Genomic DNA, 16,765 nt, shown 5'->3' on the forward strand with positions numbered 1-16,765 from the left:
TTCATGACGGAAAGTCTTAATTTTATTAAAGACACGGAGGCGAGTATTATGCATTCTCTTCTTGCTTTATTAAAACACAGCAGTCAAGACAAAAAGACTACAAATCCCAAGTGGCTAACACAGACAGCCAATGGGATTGAAAACGTAGTATAGAACAGGTTGACCAATAGCAGTATTCCCCATGCTATTGTGACGTCACTTGACTGCAAGCAGCCCTCTTTTCTTGCAAATAAAGTCAATTGCTGAATAGAAGTGGAAACAGCGTACAAAGAATAAACAATGCCATAAGAAAAGCAAACACATCAGAAGTAAAGTCCAAAAGTCTACAAATGAAGGCATATTCGGTGAAGCCAGAACAGGATCCTGAACTTGTAGTGAGTGAAGGATTCGCCAGAAGTGAGGATATCATATTAGGATGCTGATGGAGTGGCCGGACTTGGCGCTGAAAGAAAGGGAGGGAGAACAGTATTTATTACCAGAGGTGGAATAATACTCGCCTCCGTGTCTTTAATAAAATTAAGACTTTCCGTCATGAACTAGGAAAATCTACATTTTATGACAAGACCAGAGGCTCCTATTATGCAAGTTTAAAGCATATTAATTACATTAAATGAAAGATCATCAACAGGTTTACAATAAAAGACTCTAAATGTATTGTCATTAGACCAGTCTGCAGATTTTAGAATATCCTCTAAACGGGAACCCGCCCAGAAAGCTTTGGAAGCCATTGCCCCTCTGGTAGAATGAGCTCCAAATCTGGAAATATCGATACCAGCTAGGGACATAATCCATTTCACCCAACGAGCTAAAGTGGCAGATGAAACCGGGTGGTAAGGTTTCCTAAAAGAAATAAGTAGTTGGGAGGAGGATGTTCTCAAATCTGCAGTCTTTTGTTCATAAACTTTAAGGCATTGGCCTACGCATAATTTTGGTTGCTGTGGAAAATAAGGATAAAAGACTGATGATAAACTGGTTTTGGTACGTCGAACAACCGAGAATAATACCCCCGAAGGGGTAAATTGACGGTTGGAGACGTCAAGTGCTTTTACATCAGATAAACGTTTAATAGAGATTAGACATAATAACATTGTTAATTTAGCAGATAACATTTTAAGAGATAACAGCGTGTTATCCGGCCATGAAATTAAAAACTTCAGAACAACATTAACATCCCATAAATGATTGTATTTTGGCAGAGGAGGTTTGGAAAATTTTACTCCCTTTAGTAATCTGCACACCAGTGGATGCTCGCCTATGGGTTTACCGTTGACCTGGATATGATTAGAAGAAATAGCCGACCTATAAAGGTTAATGGTACGAAAAGCCTTACCTTTACTAGCTTCTGCGGCTAGGAAATTAACTACGAAAATCACATCTGCTGAAAAGGAATCAAGTTGCCTTCCCAAACACCAGCCGTCCCATAAAGCCCAGGCTGCTCTGTAGGCTTTCTTGGTACCTGGGGCCCATGAATTTGAGATGTATTGAGAAGCTTCTGACGAAATGACAGGGCTAGATTGGGGATTCCTGAGATCTTCCAGGCGGACAGAGTGAGGATATTGTCTACAATGAGGGGATGTGGACGTTGAAAAGGGTCTAAGAGTAAGTCTGGGAAGGAAGGGATTAACAAGGGAAAGTCCACTGAAAGTTCCAGTAGAGTAGGGAACCATACTTGGGATTGCCAGAACGGGACGATGAGAATAAGGGATGCATTCTGACATCTGGCCTGAGCTAAAACTCTGTTGATCATGATGAAGGGGGGAAAGGCGTAATTGAGGGAGAGAGACCAATTTTGAGAGAAGGCATCTGATGCCAAGGCTAATGGATCTGGACGCCAACTGTAAAATTGGGGAAGCTGAGTGTTCAGACGGGATGCAAACAGATCTATGGAAAACGGACCCCATAAAGAATGTATGTTGTGGAAAACTGAAGGATGAATTTTCCAATCGCTGGAGTCTCGGAGGTGGCGAGAATGCCAGTCTGCGATTGAATTGAGAGCTCCGGGAAGGTACTCTGCATGAACCGAAAGCTGGTTTAAAAGGCAAAATTCCCAAAAACTCTTGGCCAGATCCGCCAAAGGTTTTGATTTTGTGCCTCCAAGATGATTTATATACCTGACTGCAGAGATGTTGTCCATCCTGAGGAGTATTGCGCAATGAACTTTGTGCTTTGCTAGGCTTCTGATTGCAAAGGAGCCGGCAAGCATCTCTAAACAATTGATATGCAATTTGGACTCCTCGGAAGACCATGTACCTCCAGTCGATATGGGACCACATCGGGCCCCCCAGCCCAGACGACTTGCATCGGATTCTAAGACAAGATCTGGGGCTGATGGAAATATACTTTTTCCGTTCCAAGCGTCCAAATGGTCTATCCACCATTGAAGCTCTGTTCGGGACTCTACGTCTAAGGGAATGAGATCGGAGTAAGATAGGCCTTTTCTTAAGTGTTGAATCTTCAGTCTTTGAAGGGAGCGGTAATGAAGGGGTCCTGGAAAAATGGCCTGAATAGAGGAGGACAGCAGGCCCACTAGTCGAGCTAGGGTTCTGAGAGAGATGACAGAGCTGCGAAGAATTTGCAGGATCTCTGACTTTATGGATCTTATTTTTGATGTGGGAAGAAGGAGAGTAGCAGAAATGGAATTGATTTGAAATCCTAAGAATTCTATGGTTTGGGAAGGGGTTAGTAGTGACTTCTCTCTGTTTATTATAAAGCCTAGATTCTCTAAAAGAGAGGAGGCTGTTTGTAAGTGGAGTAGAAGAATTTGAGGAGATTGGCTTAAAATTAGGATATCGTCCAGATAAATTAGAAGCCTTATGCCCTGGGATCTTAGGAAAGCTACCACGGGCTTCAATAGCTTGGTGAAACACCAAGGGGCAGAAGATAGACCAAAGGGTAGAGAGGTAAAGTGATAGGTTTGGTCGAACCAATGGAATTGAAGGAATCTCCTGGAGTCTGGATGTATCGGGACGACTAAATAGGCATCCTGGAGATCCAGTCTGACCATCCAATCGTTTTGAAGAAGTATGTCCCTGAGGTGCAGAATTGTTTCCATTTTGAAATGTCTGTACACCACAAATTGGTTGAAGTGCTTTAAATTGATGACTGGACGCATCTTTTTGTTCTTCTTTTGAACTAGAAAGATGGGGCTGGTAAATCCCAAAGGATGTGGTTGGGTGACTGAAATTGCTTGTTTTAGTAACAGGGAATCTACCTCCAGAGAGATTAACTGGATCATTTCTGTGGAGAAATGGGGAGGAGGAGTGTAAAATGTTTGAACTGGGGTGGAATACAGTTCTATTGTGTAACCTTGCACAGTATTTAGAACCCATACATCCGCTGTAATTGTTAACCAATTTGAAAGAAAATGGCAGATGCGACCCCCGGTTGGAAAAGCACCAAGCTGAGGGCTTACCTGCAGGATTGGAGGCTTTGGAGTGTCTGAAGGATCTGGAACGATAGCCTCTGCCGCGCTGGGGATAGAACTGCGGCCTAAATTTGTGTTGGTAGGAACCATAATATCCTCTGGAGCCTTGGTTGACGGAACCTCGGCCGGTAAAGCGGCCCCTGCCTCTACCGGCCCTGGCAAAAACCCGTTGGTTAAACATTTTCCTCATAGACTGTTGTGCTTTGTCTAATGAGGTAAATGTGGCCACGTATTTGCTGAGATTTTTGATGAAAGAATCACCGAACAACTGTCCCTCGGTATGGATTTGGGGTTGGACCGTTGCCAGATTAATCAATTTAGGGTCCAGTTTAATCAGGAGGCCTTTATGTCTCTCATGTATGAGGGCGGAGTTAGCATTCCCCAACAAACAGAAACAACGTTGGACCCATAAGGATAACTCTTCTGGGTCTAGGAAACTGCCATCCAGCCTGGCTGATTCAATCATGTCAAAGATTCTTGTAAGTGGACCTATGACATCCAGTAGTTTGTCCTGGCAGGACGTCCATGCCTTATCAACTCCCTTACGAGGGTCCTTGCCCTGCTTAGTAAAAAATGTTAACATTTGTTCATCAATGGAGGGAGTGGAAGTAGCTTTGTGTGGAAGAAGGGGACGTGGACATTCGGACTTGAGCTTGGCTCTGGTCTGCTTGTCTAAGGGAGAAAATAATTTCTGAGCCACGTAACGCCCAACATGGTCAGCGGGGAGCCATTCGGTGGAATTGGGTCGAAGTATGTTGGAGGGGTCAAACATGGGAAACCCTTCTGAGTCGAACAAAGGGGGAGAAACAGAAGTACCTTTGGATTTCTTGGGAGGAGGTGAAAACGAATCCGTGTCATCTTTGTCAGAGACATAAAAATCTGAATTCGCATCTGGGATATCATCATCCGAATTAGGGGTAGAGGTAAGGGGGGTGGGGAGGGAAAAATGGCGTTGTTTGGCCTTACGTTTCAAAGGGGGTTTGGAGACCATATTCTTATACTCCTTGGCAGGAGCCTTGTGAGGAACCGCGTCCTCTGTCATATGTGAGGTAAACTCACTTTCCGTCTGTGCCGGAACCATAGGGTTGGCAGGCTGGCGTTGACTGCATTCCCCCGCAGACTGGGCCGAAGATTTGGATAAAAGGTTAGAAAAATTTGACTCCAAATTCTTGGATAATTTTTGCATAGATGACGCCATAGCCTGTTGAACAGAAGTTTTGATGAAATTACGTAACTCATTTCTTATGTCCTCAATTTCACTGGGAACACCCTGTTCCACAGATGAGGAGTTGGTTTCCATGTTAAGGATAATTAATTAATTAAAAGGAATTTCTTCCCGGTGAAAAAATGGCTTTAAAATGACAGGAAATAAATTATATAGGAGTTTCCTGAGTGAACTGGGCAGCCGGGGGTTAACTACCAAGAAGGGCTGGACGTAAACAAGGAAGAACCCTCCTACGCGAGGGCGGGGCCGGGGAAATTGCTGTCAAGGAGCAGGAAATCAGCCGATAAAGGTACACGGTGAAGCGAGGTGAGGAAGCGTTTCAGGGCGCTCCGTAGGCTATTCTCCATTCGCGTCAGGCAACCGAGTGACGGTTGGACCTGAACGTGAGGGGAATCCTCTAGGGAGCGGCGCGCGTTGCGCATACGAAAATAATTGGAATTCCTGCCTCGGGAGCACTCGGTGAGTGCTGCCGAGGACAGGAAACAAAACACGAGCGCCTATGAGGAATAATGCGGCAACATGCCGACAACATCAAAATACACTAAGTACATATGCATGCCACGTAATAAATATATATAATAAAGATAAGACGATATAAAAGCGTGACTTATCTTGACTGCAGCAGCAAGAAAAGAGAGCTGCTTGCAGTCAAGTGACGTCACAATAGCATGGGGAATACTGCTATTGGTCAACCTGTTCTATACTACGTTTTCAATCCCATTGGCTGTCTGTGTTAGCCACTTGGGATTTGTAGTCTTTTTGTCTTGACTGCTGTGTTTTAATAAAGCAAGAAGAGAACGCATAATAGGAGCCTCCGGTCTTGTCATAAAATTCATTTGCATCGACCTTGCAGAGATGAAGAGTTGAAAAGCTATGTCAGGATTATTTATTTTGTAGTTTTATGTAGCGCGAACTCGACACGAAGGTGTAGGAGCGCTTTACTTTTTTTGCAGTTTTATATAGCACAAATTCAATACAAAGTTATTACAGCGCTTAACATGAGCATCGGTTACTTTACACAAGTACACATTCATTCTTGGTAGCAAGGGGAGATCACGTGAGTGGCCCAGAATCACAGGATATTAAGCCAGCGCCGAGGCTCGAACCGCGTTCGGCAGCTCTGGCCCTTATGCACATCCTCGCCCCTATGGTTCTTTGTCTGGTGCATGTTGGAGCAGTCTGGGAATAACTTGTTTTTTTATATAGCGCTTGGTAATGCAGATTCTGACAATTCAGAGCGCTGCAAAGCAGGTGCCATTCTCAACAAAATCGCTATAATTAATTTGCATCAACCTTGCAGAGTTGAAGAGGTGGGAAGGCTATGTGAGGATTGTAATCGGTGACATTATCATTCTGTCAAGACCTCTGCAGTGGTTGCATTAACCAACTGACTTGAGTAGAGCTTAACACTAGGTGATAGCACATGCTCACCAACCAAGCACATAGTTTAGTTCTAGGCAAGAAGATGGCGAAAGGTGTTGTCTCCAAAATGATGTTAAAGGAGTTGTGACTCCAGACCCAAGTACTTCACATCCTCAAGCTTGATAGCAAAATACATCTATCCTTTGGCTACAAAGGTATTACAGCGCTTTACATGAGCACCAGTTACATTACACAAGAACACATTAATTTTTGGTAGCAAGGGGAGATTAAGTGATTTGCCCAGAATCACAGAATGTTGATCCGGCAACGAGACTCGAGCCATGTTCCCCAGCTCCAAGGTCGGCAGCTCTGGCCCTTACGTCACATCCTTTCTCCTAAGGTTCTTTGTTTTGTGCCTGTTTGGTGCAGTCTGGGAATAACTCGTTTTTTTAAATATAGCGCTTGGTAATACAGGTTCTGCAATTTCATAGCGCAGCAAAGCAGGTGGTCTTCTTAACAAAATCACTATAATTCATTTGTAGTTAAGCTGCCTGTTCTGTTATTCTCTTTGTATACAGTCAATGTTTTAGAAAATGTTAGGGTGGTATTGTCAATGTTGAAGAATAATTCCTTTAAAAGTTTAACACACAGAAATATATAGTTGCCCCCGTATCTTTGCTCCTAATTCATTTGGCCCCCTCATTCTCCGGGTTAAATGCCACAAAGGTGCCTCTTTGTGGCTTGTTTGGTGCTATAAAAGTGTAGGTAAACACACTAGGAAGGGTTGCATCTCTTGGGTATTACAGACAGTCTGTAGGAATGAGGCAAAAACCCACCCAAGATGGTGGCCTTGTGTCCTCTCTCCTGCAGCGACAGGCCTGGGAGGGTTGCAGTGGCACCTAGCATACACCCACTACACTCCAGACCAAAACACATATGTAAAAGACATTGTCATTTACAACACCAAGAGCTCCGACTCTCACAAATGCAAGACCTATTGCATTGCAAATGCTTGTTTGTATTCAGTAGACAGTACTTCTGATATTAGTCTGGTAAAATAGGCTTTTTTTTTTTTTTTTAATGAACACTATATTGCTGGTGGCCTCTACTTTTAAGATACAATATTTCTGATGTGGTGGAGACCACTTCTGTAATTACTCAAATTTAGTACAAAATGTTTTCTAATGGAGCTAAAGGTTTTGTAGCTACGGAGGTGTAATGCATTCAGTCAGTTTTAGAAAGAGTAAAGGGCTGAATGACTGTCATCATAAGAGCTTTTGGACACTGTATGCGCCAAAGGGCGGATAGTGATGATTGAACTGTTTATACCTCCACCCACAGAATTATGGAATATATTTTTCCACAGTCCCTGTGGTGATAACTAGTGACCCTCCCCCTTACTTTGTTAATCAACTTCCTTGCGCCGAACACTGAGAGAGCGTGAGAAAAAGAAAAGCCCTATGCCAGTCCCTAAGTGTTCCCTAGCCTTTTCAGTGAGTCCTAATCAGTTAATTTTAGGAATGTGGCAAACTGCAGAGGATGTACTAATGTCCACACAGCTGATCATGTTAATTGTATGTCTACATTGACTAATCACGGTTAGTTCTTTGGATAGAACCTGTTTACAGCAGCATTGCCCATCCTGTTGAAACCCCATGGCTCCCTAGGTTTATCTGCAAAAACAGACCATTAGCATAGGTTTTGAAATCGTTAAGGACTTGCTTTCCCCAGTCACTGCAGAGTTGCTGGTATAATGGTTATTTCTAGTGAATTCGTAGCACCAAGAGAATATTTCTTTGGATCAACAGCTATCTAGGAATTACATTACTCCATCATACCATATATAATTAGGTAGTTGTGAAATGTGGTCCAAAAGGCACCATTCCTTTCCCCTGCCCGAAGGCTATATCTGTTTGACCTTTTTGGCATACTCATTCTTTTGGTTGCACTTGTATTCTTACCAATCCCTATTCCTTTAGTAATGTGATGGTAATGCCCAGCTCCCCCACTTTGAAAAATGTTCTAACACTATTGTTGTGGTACACTCATAAAACATACAGTGCTCGTAACTTTAGGGGCAGAGTAACAATCCTAAATGCTTTTTTAATGTTAAAATTAATCACTGTGGTCAATGTCACCATCTAAGTGTGTTTTAATTTAAGATTTCTCGACTTGTTTGGTCTTTTAAACAAAGCTAGTCACCGGACAAAGGCGCCAGACAACCATATTTAATGTGTCAAGATTACCTTACTATGGCAGGCCAGAGGTTTCAATATCTCCATTTCTGGATGCATGCTGGACAAGTGGATGTGAGACCTTATTGCTAAGTTATTGCAGTAAGAACAGTCCAAAAGCCCTACAGTTTCCAGAAACAAAATAGGGTCCCACCCGTGCCAAGTTAGCACGCAGTCTTGGTGTCTGGTTTAACTGAATTACAGGATTACCAGTATCCATTTTGAACACAGTTCTATGAGGGACTAGTTATAGACCTAGCTTATCCCTATTTCTTTTAAAGTTGTTTTTTTCTCTGTAGACCGGTAAAGCAGTCTGTCAGCACCTACTTTGAAATCACCTAGGAATACCGACCTTTAGAGGACTGTATCCTGAATGGGTTGTTTATGATCAAACTTCTCCGGTGGCAGGGACACCGTGACCCTTCAGGCTAGTCCAGTCCTAACTAGGAATGCATATTTAGGTATGGAACTAACTTTGACTTGATCCTTCAGTGTCTTTAGAACCGTTCAAATTAGTGCATTGGTTGAACCTGTTCTAGAATCAGGGCAACCGGTCTCAGCCAATGGAATCCTAATGGCAAGAGTGAAGAGCACAAACCCCTGTCTTACATAGATTGGAAGGGATCAGTCACACAGAGGCACTCTACAGGTCACAGGCAGCTATGATATGGTGCATTCTCACCGTAGATGTTGACTCGACGTTTTGCAGCTTAGTGGTGCCAGGGGATGCCCTATATCTGCTTTAGTGACTCTGGCCAGATGGTCCAATGAGTACCTGTGGCTCATGTGTGCATTGCTACATTGAAGTGTCCTCAGTGAGATCTTCTGTCAGCTTTGCCTTGTGCAGATATTTCTGGTTCTCGGGTTCACTTCCTTCCATACTATTGGTTGATCTACCTGCTACATAGTCCGAGCAGCAAGTGCCATCGGAAGTACTCATCCTGTCCCCAACTTAACTTGAGAGAGTGATCAGCAAAGGATCTGTCTGTGGCAAATATATTTCCAAACGTGTATTCAGGGACTCCACAAACAACAGATGACGTACAAATCACTGTCTCGAAGGGGCCAGTATTAAACCCACTTTGGGGAGGTGCAGACGCCTCAACTCTCTCATATTGTATCTCTCCCTTAGCACCATCTTCCCTCTTCTCTCCCTACATGGTTCATTATGAAAGCATTTTCCATATATAATAGTTTCTTAATCAGGCAGCACGCAAATTAAATTTGCGTTAAATTAACAAAATCATACGCTCTGTTTCAACTTTTTCTAATAAAAACCTCCTTTTTATTGTAAATAAATTTGTATTTATTGATTTAACTCTCGTATTTTTCCATTAGTTGTTGCAAATCGAAATTTATTTGTACTTAGAGTAGTCACGGCTTACTCTTTGGTACAATAGATGAGGTTCAGTATAAGGGGGAAGGAAAAAAATAAGGATAAAGTAAAGACATAGAAAATGTATCAGTACAGTAGATTATTTTATGCACAGCGGTTTAATGCCTATTGTGGTAAATCTTTATTTAAAGCATTATAAGAAAATACTTGTTAATATGTACAAACCAGATAAATGGAAACTTTTTTGTAAAAGAACATATTTATTTTTATTAATAGAACAATCTCATAATGCAGCAATTACAATTTAAATAGTCTCTAGGCATGACCAATATGGATAGAGGCAGAAAACAGGGAATTATAGTTGGCAGTAAAACTGTTTTGAGAGTCTTTATGAAAGTTCATAGAAAGTGAAATCTCCACTTCAACTTTGAGCTACTGCCAAGTCGCCCTGGACAGCAATCTCGCCATCTAGGAACACATTGCCAAAAAAACAAAGATGGTCTGATACCCAATCTCTCTGTTAAATAAAGTGAAACAGGGCTTCCCAGAAAGAAATAATAGCATGGCTGTTTAAGCCCTTCTACAGTCACATCTGAATGATGGCAAGACAATCCTCCCTGGCCTCCTAGACTGGCTCCACATTGCCATACCTTTAAGGGCTTCCATTTGCCAGAGCACCTCCAATGCATGGCCTGAAAACTATGACAACATCTCTGCCACACTGATCAGTGGCTCTCCTTGCTGGGCAACACCATTTTCAAACCTGGCTGAACCATATATAAAGCCATCGTTCCCAGCACCCCACACGCTCCCCATCTCCTGTGATTCTTGGCACATCCCCAGGCAGGGCACCATCAGACCGAAAGCAGAGAAGTGAACAAGAAAAACAAAATGCAACAGGCCTTCTCCACCTCCACAATCAGGATCTGGAACAACATCTGTCTCCATCAGGGCCACGCCAGCCCTGCTCCAGTTTAAGAAAGAGCATAACGCACACTTCTTTAAAGAACACTACACCATGATGCAACAGTAGTCCCCTTCTGCTCCAGTGCAGACCATGCCATATTATGGTTTTTTCTCAGCAGTGCTGCCCAGCTGCCACACTACATTGCAGTATGTCTAAAATATACTGACAAAGCCAACCTCGTAGGCATGACCTTTTGGCTTTGCCAAGGCTTGGTCTTGCAAGTCTTGAAGTGGGAACTGAGTCGAAAAGGTGGCTGTAAAATATTTTGTTAGCCTTTTATGTAAAATTAGTTAATTTGTTTTTGGTGTCATATCAATATGTTCTTCCCTATAATAGTTTTTTTAGGAATACTTCTACAGCGTGATGTCAATTAGAATTTTCCCATAGTAACCTGTTATCTGTTTCCTGAGAACGGTGCTTTCCTCATTTTATAATGAATTCTTAGAAACATTTTGAATTTTAAAATGGAACCAGCCCAACTTATAAATCACAAGGTCAGGATATACACAAGTGTAAACTGACCAGCAAAGTTTGATGTAATACTATTACTTTGCAGGTTGAGAAAGTGTGTGTGTGTGTGTGTGCCTAGCTTAAAAATGATAACTTCCAGGTAGGGGGCATTGTTGTTGCATAGTGCCTGGCGCAGTGTAAGACTTACACTATCAGATCATTCAAAATGTAAACTAAAATTGGCTTTCAAAACCCCTATTCTGGTTTCAAAATAATGTTATTCTCACAGTCCTCAAAGCAAACGCTTTAGTAATGAAAATGTTCTATGTTTCTTTTTCAGTGCTGAGTTATTATTGTTTTCTTCATCCCTAGCAGGTCAAGCCATACTAATGTAATTAATTTCTGTTTTAGTCTGCAACTATCCCATTGTTTATGAACAATAAAGACATTGCGGCAGAAGCAGTAAGTACTTTTTTAAACTTGTGGATGTTGCTCTTATTCTGTGTTCAAAGAACAAAAGTGAACCATATTATTTACATCCTAGGTTACAGGCAGCGGTAAAACGTTAGCTTTTGTGATTCCTCTACTGGAAATTTTGCTCCGACGGGAAGAAAAGTTAAAGAAAATGCAGGTAAGAATTATTTGAAAAACCCTAGAATTATTTGCAGAACTGCAAATTGCTAGTAATTCTTTTCATGAGTACGCCAGGACACAACTGTATTTGCTGAGGAACGAATTGCCTGCTTCCTGCCTTTACAGCAAGCTTGAATAATCGTCAGGCACATTGGAGAAAGCCCTCCCCTCAATTTCTTTTACTGCTGTAAGCGGAAAAGCACCATTACAGGGTCCCAGCCTCAGTGTGCTTGTTTACACTAGTGAACAACACATTCATGCAGAGCAACAAGTTTTGTAACATATGATGACCCCAAACCGTGACCATTACAATGAACACATTTCACTAACTACATGAAGACCTCAGAGTTATTTACAAATAAATGGGTCTCTGCAGCCAGGACAACAGCCACTATATTGACTGCAATTACTGTGACACATTCATGCAGTGAAACGATTGTTTTAAGAAGCTAAACACTCTCATGTTATTTACATTTACGACTCAACAAATTGATGTGAGGGATACATTAACAATGGTGATGTGTATCAAATTTGTTATAATGTTAGTTTTTTATTATTTCTGCAAACCAACCTTGTTGCTTCGTCAGCGCTACATAAAATGTAATTTAACACTATCACAAGTACAAAATGGAACAGATAGCTAGATGTAATTTTTATTTATTTTAAATCATATCTATCTTATTGACACCTAAAGGAATATTTGAATTTAAAAACCATTGAATTAGAAACATTAGAACAAATGTGACTTTGGATATCACAATTAACACCTGTATTTGTCACTGACATTCAGTAATATTTGTTATTTGTGTTTTATGAAGAGGTTAAAATTGGGTTAACAGTGAGGGATGACAACCACGTTGGGTTGAAAGGGGCCCCTTCATGATGGGATTTTGCCACCCTTATCTAAGGCCACCTCAGACAAATATCTGGGAGAGAAAGATTCTAGAGCTGGTTCTGCTGGGGACGATGCCCAGAGTCCTAGTTTATACAAACATGGTTACTGTAGGAAAGTGCACTGTTGGGATGGTACCCCCCCAATTTGTGCCTAGTGCTGATGCCAACTTTGAAAGTGTGCTGGGACCCTGCTAACCAGGTCCCAGCACCAGTGTTCTTTCCCTAAAACTGTACCTTTGTTTTCACAATTGGCACAGCCCTGGCACACAGTTCAGTCCCTTGTAAAAGGAACCCATGGTACCTAGGGCCCTGTGGCCAGGGAAGGCCTCTAAGGGCTGCAGCATGTATTATGCCACCCTGGGGGACCCCTCACTTAGCCCATGCACACGGCCTTGCAGCTTGTGGGTGCTGGTGGGAAGAAAAAGGCAAAGTCGACATGGCACCCCTCTCAGGGTGCTATGCCCACAAACCACTGCCTGTGGCATAGGTGAGTCACCCCTCTAGCATGCCTTAAAGCCCTAAGGCAGCATGCACCATACCACAGGTAAGGGCATAGCTGCATGAGCAATATGCCCCTACAGTGTCTAAGTCCATTCTTAGACATTGTAAGTGCACTTAGCCATGTTAAGTATATGGTCTGGGAGTTTGTCATTCGGAACTCCACAGCACCATAATGGCTTCACTGAATACTGGGAAGTTTGGTATCAAACTTCTCAGCACAATAAACCCACACTGATGCCAGTGTGGGATGTATTGAAAAATGCACACAGAGGGCATCTTAGAGATGCCCCTTGTATGTTAGCCCAACTGCTAGTGTAGGACTGACCAGTCTGTGCCAGCCTGCCACTTTCAGACGAGTTTCTGACCACATGGGGTGAGTGCCTTTGTGCACTCTCTGGTCAGAAACAAAGCCTATCCTGGGTGGAGGTGCTTCATTCCTCCCCTGCAGGAACTGTAACAGCTGGCGGTGAGCCTCAAAGGCTCAAGCCTCGGGTTACAGTGCCCCAGGGCACTCCAGCTAGTGGAGATGCCCACCCCCGCACAAAGACCTACTTTTGGCGGCAAGCCCGGTGGGAAAATTAGGGAAAACGGGGAGGAGTGACCCCCTCAGCCAGGACCACCCCTAAGGTGTCCATAGCTGCGGTGACCCCCTCCCTGCAGAATCCTCCATCTTGGTTTGGAGGATAGGGACCAATAGGGATAAAGAATGCAGGGAGTCTGAACCAATCGCATTCTTAACCAGGTTGTATAATGATGATGTATAGCTACTGCCCTCTGAACCCTAAAACGCCCCCAAATCTTGTATTTAAGGGCTCCCTGAACCAAGCTAGTCAGATTTCTGACGGCATACAAGAAGAAGGACTGCTAAGCTGAAAACCCCAGCAGAGAAGAAGGGAGACGGCAACTGCTTTGGCCCCAGCCCTACCGGCCTGTCTCCTGCTTCAAAGAAACTGCAAGAAAAACAGTGACGCATCCAACAGGCCAAGAGACCTCTGACAACTCCAGAGGACTGCCTGTACCCCAAAGGACCAAGAACTCCAGAGGACAGCGGCTCTGTCCAAAAGAAACTTTCAACCAAGGACTCCCACCTCACTCTGGGTGCGTGAGTCCTGACCCTGTGCACCCGACGCCCATGGCCTGTGTCCAGGTGGTCCACCCAGCAACAAAGGGTCCCCAGGCGATTTGGAGCAAGAATCCACCCTGGGTTGACCCCTCCAAACCCCCAGGATGACACCTGCAGAGGGAATCCAGAGGACCCCCCCTGATTGCGAGCTCCGGACGAAGATATCCGATGACCGAAGGACCCGCAGCCCCCAGGCCTTGGAGAACCTGACCCCCGGTGCAGCATCGACCAGCAGGCGACCATCTTCCCTGTCCGACCAGTGGTGTGCCCGAGACACCCGCCCCGACCTTGCCTGCAGCCTCTTAGTTACTCCCCGAGTCCCCCCCATAGACTTGCATTGGAAACCCGATGTCCTGTTTGCGCCCTGCACCCAGTCGCCTCTGTGGCGCTGAGGGTGTGTGTGTGGTGCCTACTTGTGGCACTTACAGTGCTCTTCTAATCCCCCCCTGGTCTGCCCTCCTAGTCGCGGGTACTTACCTGCTGGCTGACCAGGTTCCGAGTTCCCCCTGTCTCCATAGGAGACCACGTTAACTTGGCTCTCCTTTGACCTCTGCAGCCGACCAGCCCAGTGTTGCTGGGTGTTTGGAGTTAACTTGAACCCCCAACGATGGACTACCTAAAACCTGGAGATAGGAACTGTGTGTTGAATACTTACCTGTAATACTGTACAATCTTTTTTCCCCCAGGAACTGTTGAAAATTGCAACACTACCACAAAATAGAGCTTTAATATTATCTATTATTGCCTCTGTCAAGCCTCTGGGGAACCCCTGGACTCTGTGCACACTATATCTCATGTTGATATAGTATATACAGAGCAAGGTTCCTACAGTTACATAGTCTGATCGTGCTTTCCTTTTCCTAACGATTTTAATGGCTGGTCTGTTTTGATAGTCTGCATTAAAATTGAAATATCTTTAATGTATATTGGATGACCAGACTATTTTATATCTAGTCTTGCGCACCAGACATCAGATGACTGAAACCTGTATATTAATTACATTAACCAGTGATACAAAAATATTTTTTGTCACATCTGTTTTTCTGCTCAAGATAGTCCAAGGTAAAATTACAGAAAGTGTGGCTTTGTCTCCTCAAATTTACCACTGTATGCCTAGCGAAGATATCGGCTCTGCAAACTACCTACCGATCTCCTTCCCAACCGGAAAGGCTAAGGAGAGAAAAGTTTTGCTGTTCTTGCTCCCAATGTTCACATAACAGAGCTTAATACTTTGCTGACCCTCAGCAAATCTCTAAAGACTCTGTCATCTCATTGCTGTTTCCTCGCCTCCTACTCCTAAATACACTTTAGTTCACAGTATTATAAACAGCATAAATAAATAAGCTATCTAATAAGCAAACATAGTAAATATTTACCTCTATGTAACTACCTGCAAAAATGGGGACTGATTGGAAATGTGAAACTCAAACACCAGCATGACAAACTTTCCTCATGCAGAACTTAGACAGCAGATGATAATGAGGAGGTGTCTGTGGAGCAACCCAAGCCGTAGGCTTCTGTGAGCAGAAAAGAAATCAAAGACCCTGTAGAGAGGCCTACCTGGTGAAGGGAGAGCCCCTGCCCCCTTCACGTTTTCACATCCTCAGTACATCCTGGAGTGTAAGCAGGAACTTACCTCGACCTCTCTCACAATATCATGCATTAGGAATAGGCTTTAGTAATACTGGTTACTTCTTTCCTCTTCCTCCTGGCAGGAGAAACATGGCTGTTTACCTCTGTCTGTGCTGTTCACTTAAGAATTGGAAACAGCTGGAAAGTTTGTAGTGCTCAGATTCTTGGAGACAGCAGATATCCAAAGATGAGAATACATACATTGCTCCTCAGTGTTGTCACACTCCCATTGGGGGGGGGGGGGGGTCTTGGGATGCTGACCAAGTAATACAAGTCTGCACAGCATGATTAAAATGATTATTTAAGTACACCATATCTTGAGTCATGGCTGGGGTACCTTAGATCAGCCCTACACTCTGATCCTCCATGCAGTGGCTCGCTCAATTGAGTGAAAAGGGTTAAAGAAGAGATTGGTAAAGCTGGGGCAAGTGCTCTTGATATAGGACAAGTGGTACATGTTCCAACATGGCAGAACAGTTACTTGCATGAAGCATTCAGTGGGGTATAGCTTGATTCCAGTCGCACAGTGAGCACGGGATCCATGTCGGGGCACCCTCTGCAGTTGGGCATCTACTGCAGTAAACAACAAGAGGGTAGAAGAAATGCTTGAATTAATCTCAGCCACTGGTGATTGCAGAATGAAAAACGGGGAAATGAACAGTGAGTATGTTATTTCATAAACTAGAATCAGTTTCCTGATGTTTTGCAATCAGTTACTGATAATGTAGGCCGTTTTTGTAGCATGAACTATCAATTAGCTTATATGTCTGTTTTTCCTGGTGCTTAGAATTTTCCTACAGAACCATAGTTTTTGAGTTGCAGTACAACATTCTAGCATGACAGTTGTCCAAAGACTCAGTGTTAAATCCATGTTCCCTTTTGCCCAACATTCTAATTGGATTTACTTTAAGATATTTTGCTAATGTAATCAGTTACATGGAGGTTCAGGTGTTTTTATCCCAATATGGTAGAAACCTCCTTCTG

The 16,765-nt window shown here is 43.4% G+C and overlaps 1 protein-coding gene across 1 annotated transcript in view; it reads left to right on the forward strand.

Moving 5' to 3' along the window:
• DDX55 (DEAD-box helicase 55) overlaps positions 1-16,765 on the forward strand; it is a 74,647-nt gene that overhangs the window by 3,364 nt on the left and 54,518 nt on the right. The window contains exons 2-3 of the mRNA XM_069215007.1: positions 11,410-11,460; positions 11,543-11,629. Of these exons, the coding sequence (XP_069071108.1) occupies positions 11,410-11,460; positions 11,543-11,629 (138 nt within the window). The remainder of the gene's footprint in view (positions 1-11,409; positions 11,461-11,542; positions 11,630-16,765) is intronic.

This window comes from Pleurodeles waltl, chromosome 11, assembly GCF_031143425.1.
Source record: "Pleurodeles waltl isolate 20211129_DDA chromosome 11, aPleWal1.hap1.20221129, whole genome shotgun sequence".
NCBI lineage: Eukaryota > Metazoa > Chordata > Amphibia > Caudata > Salamandridae > Pleurodeles > Pleurodeles waltl.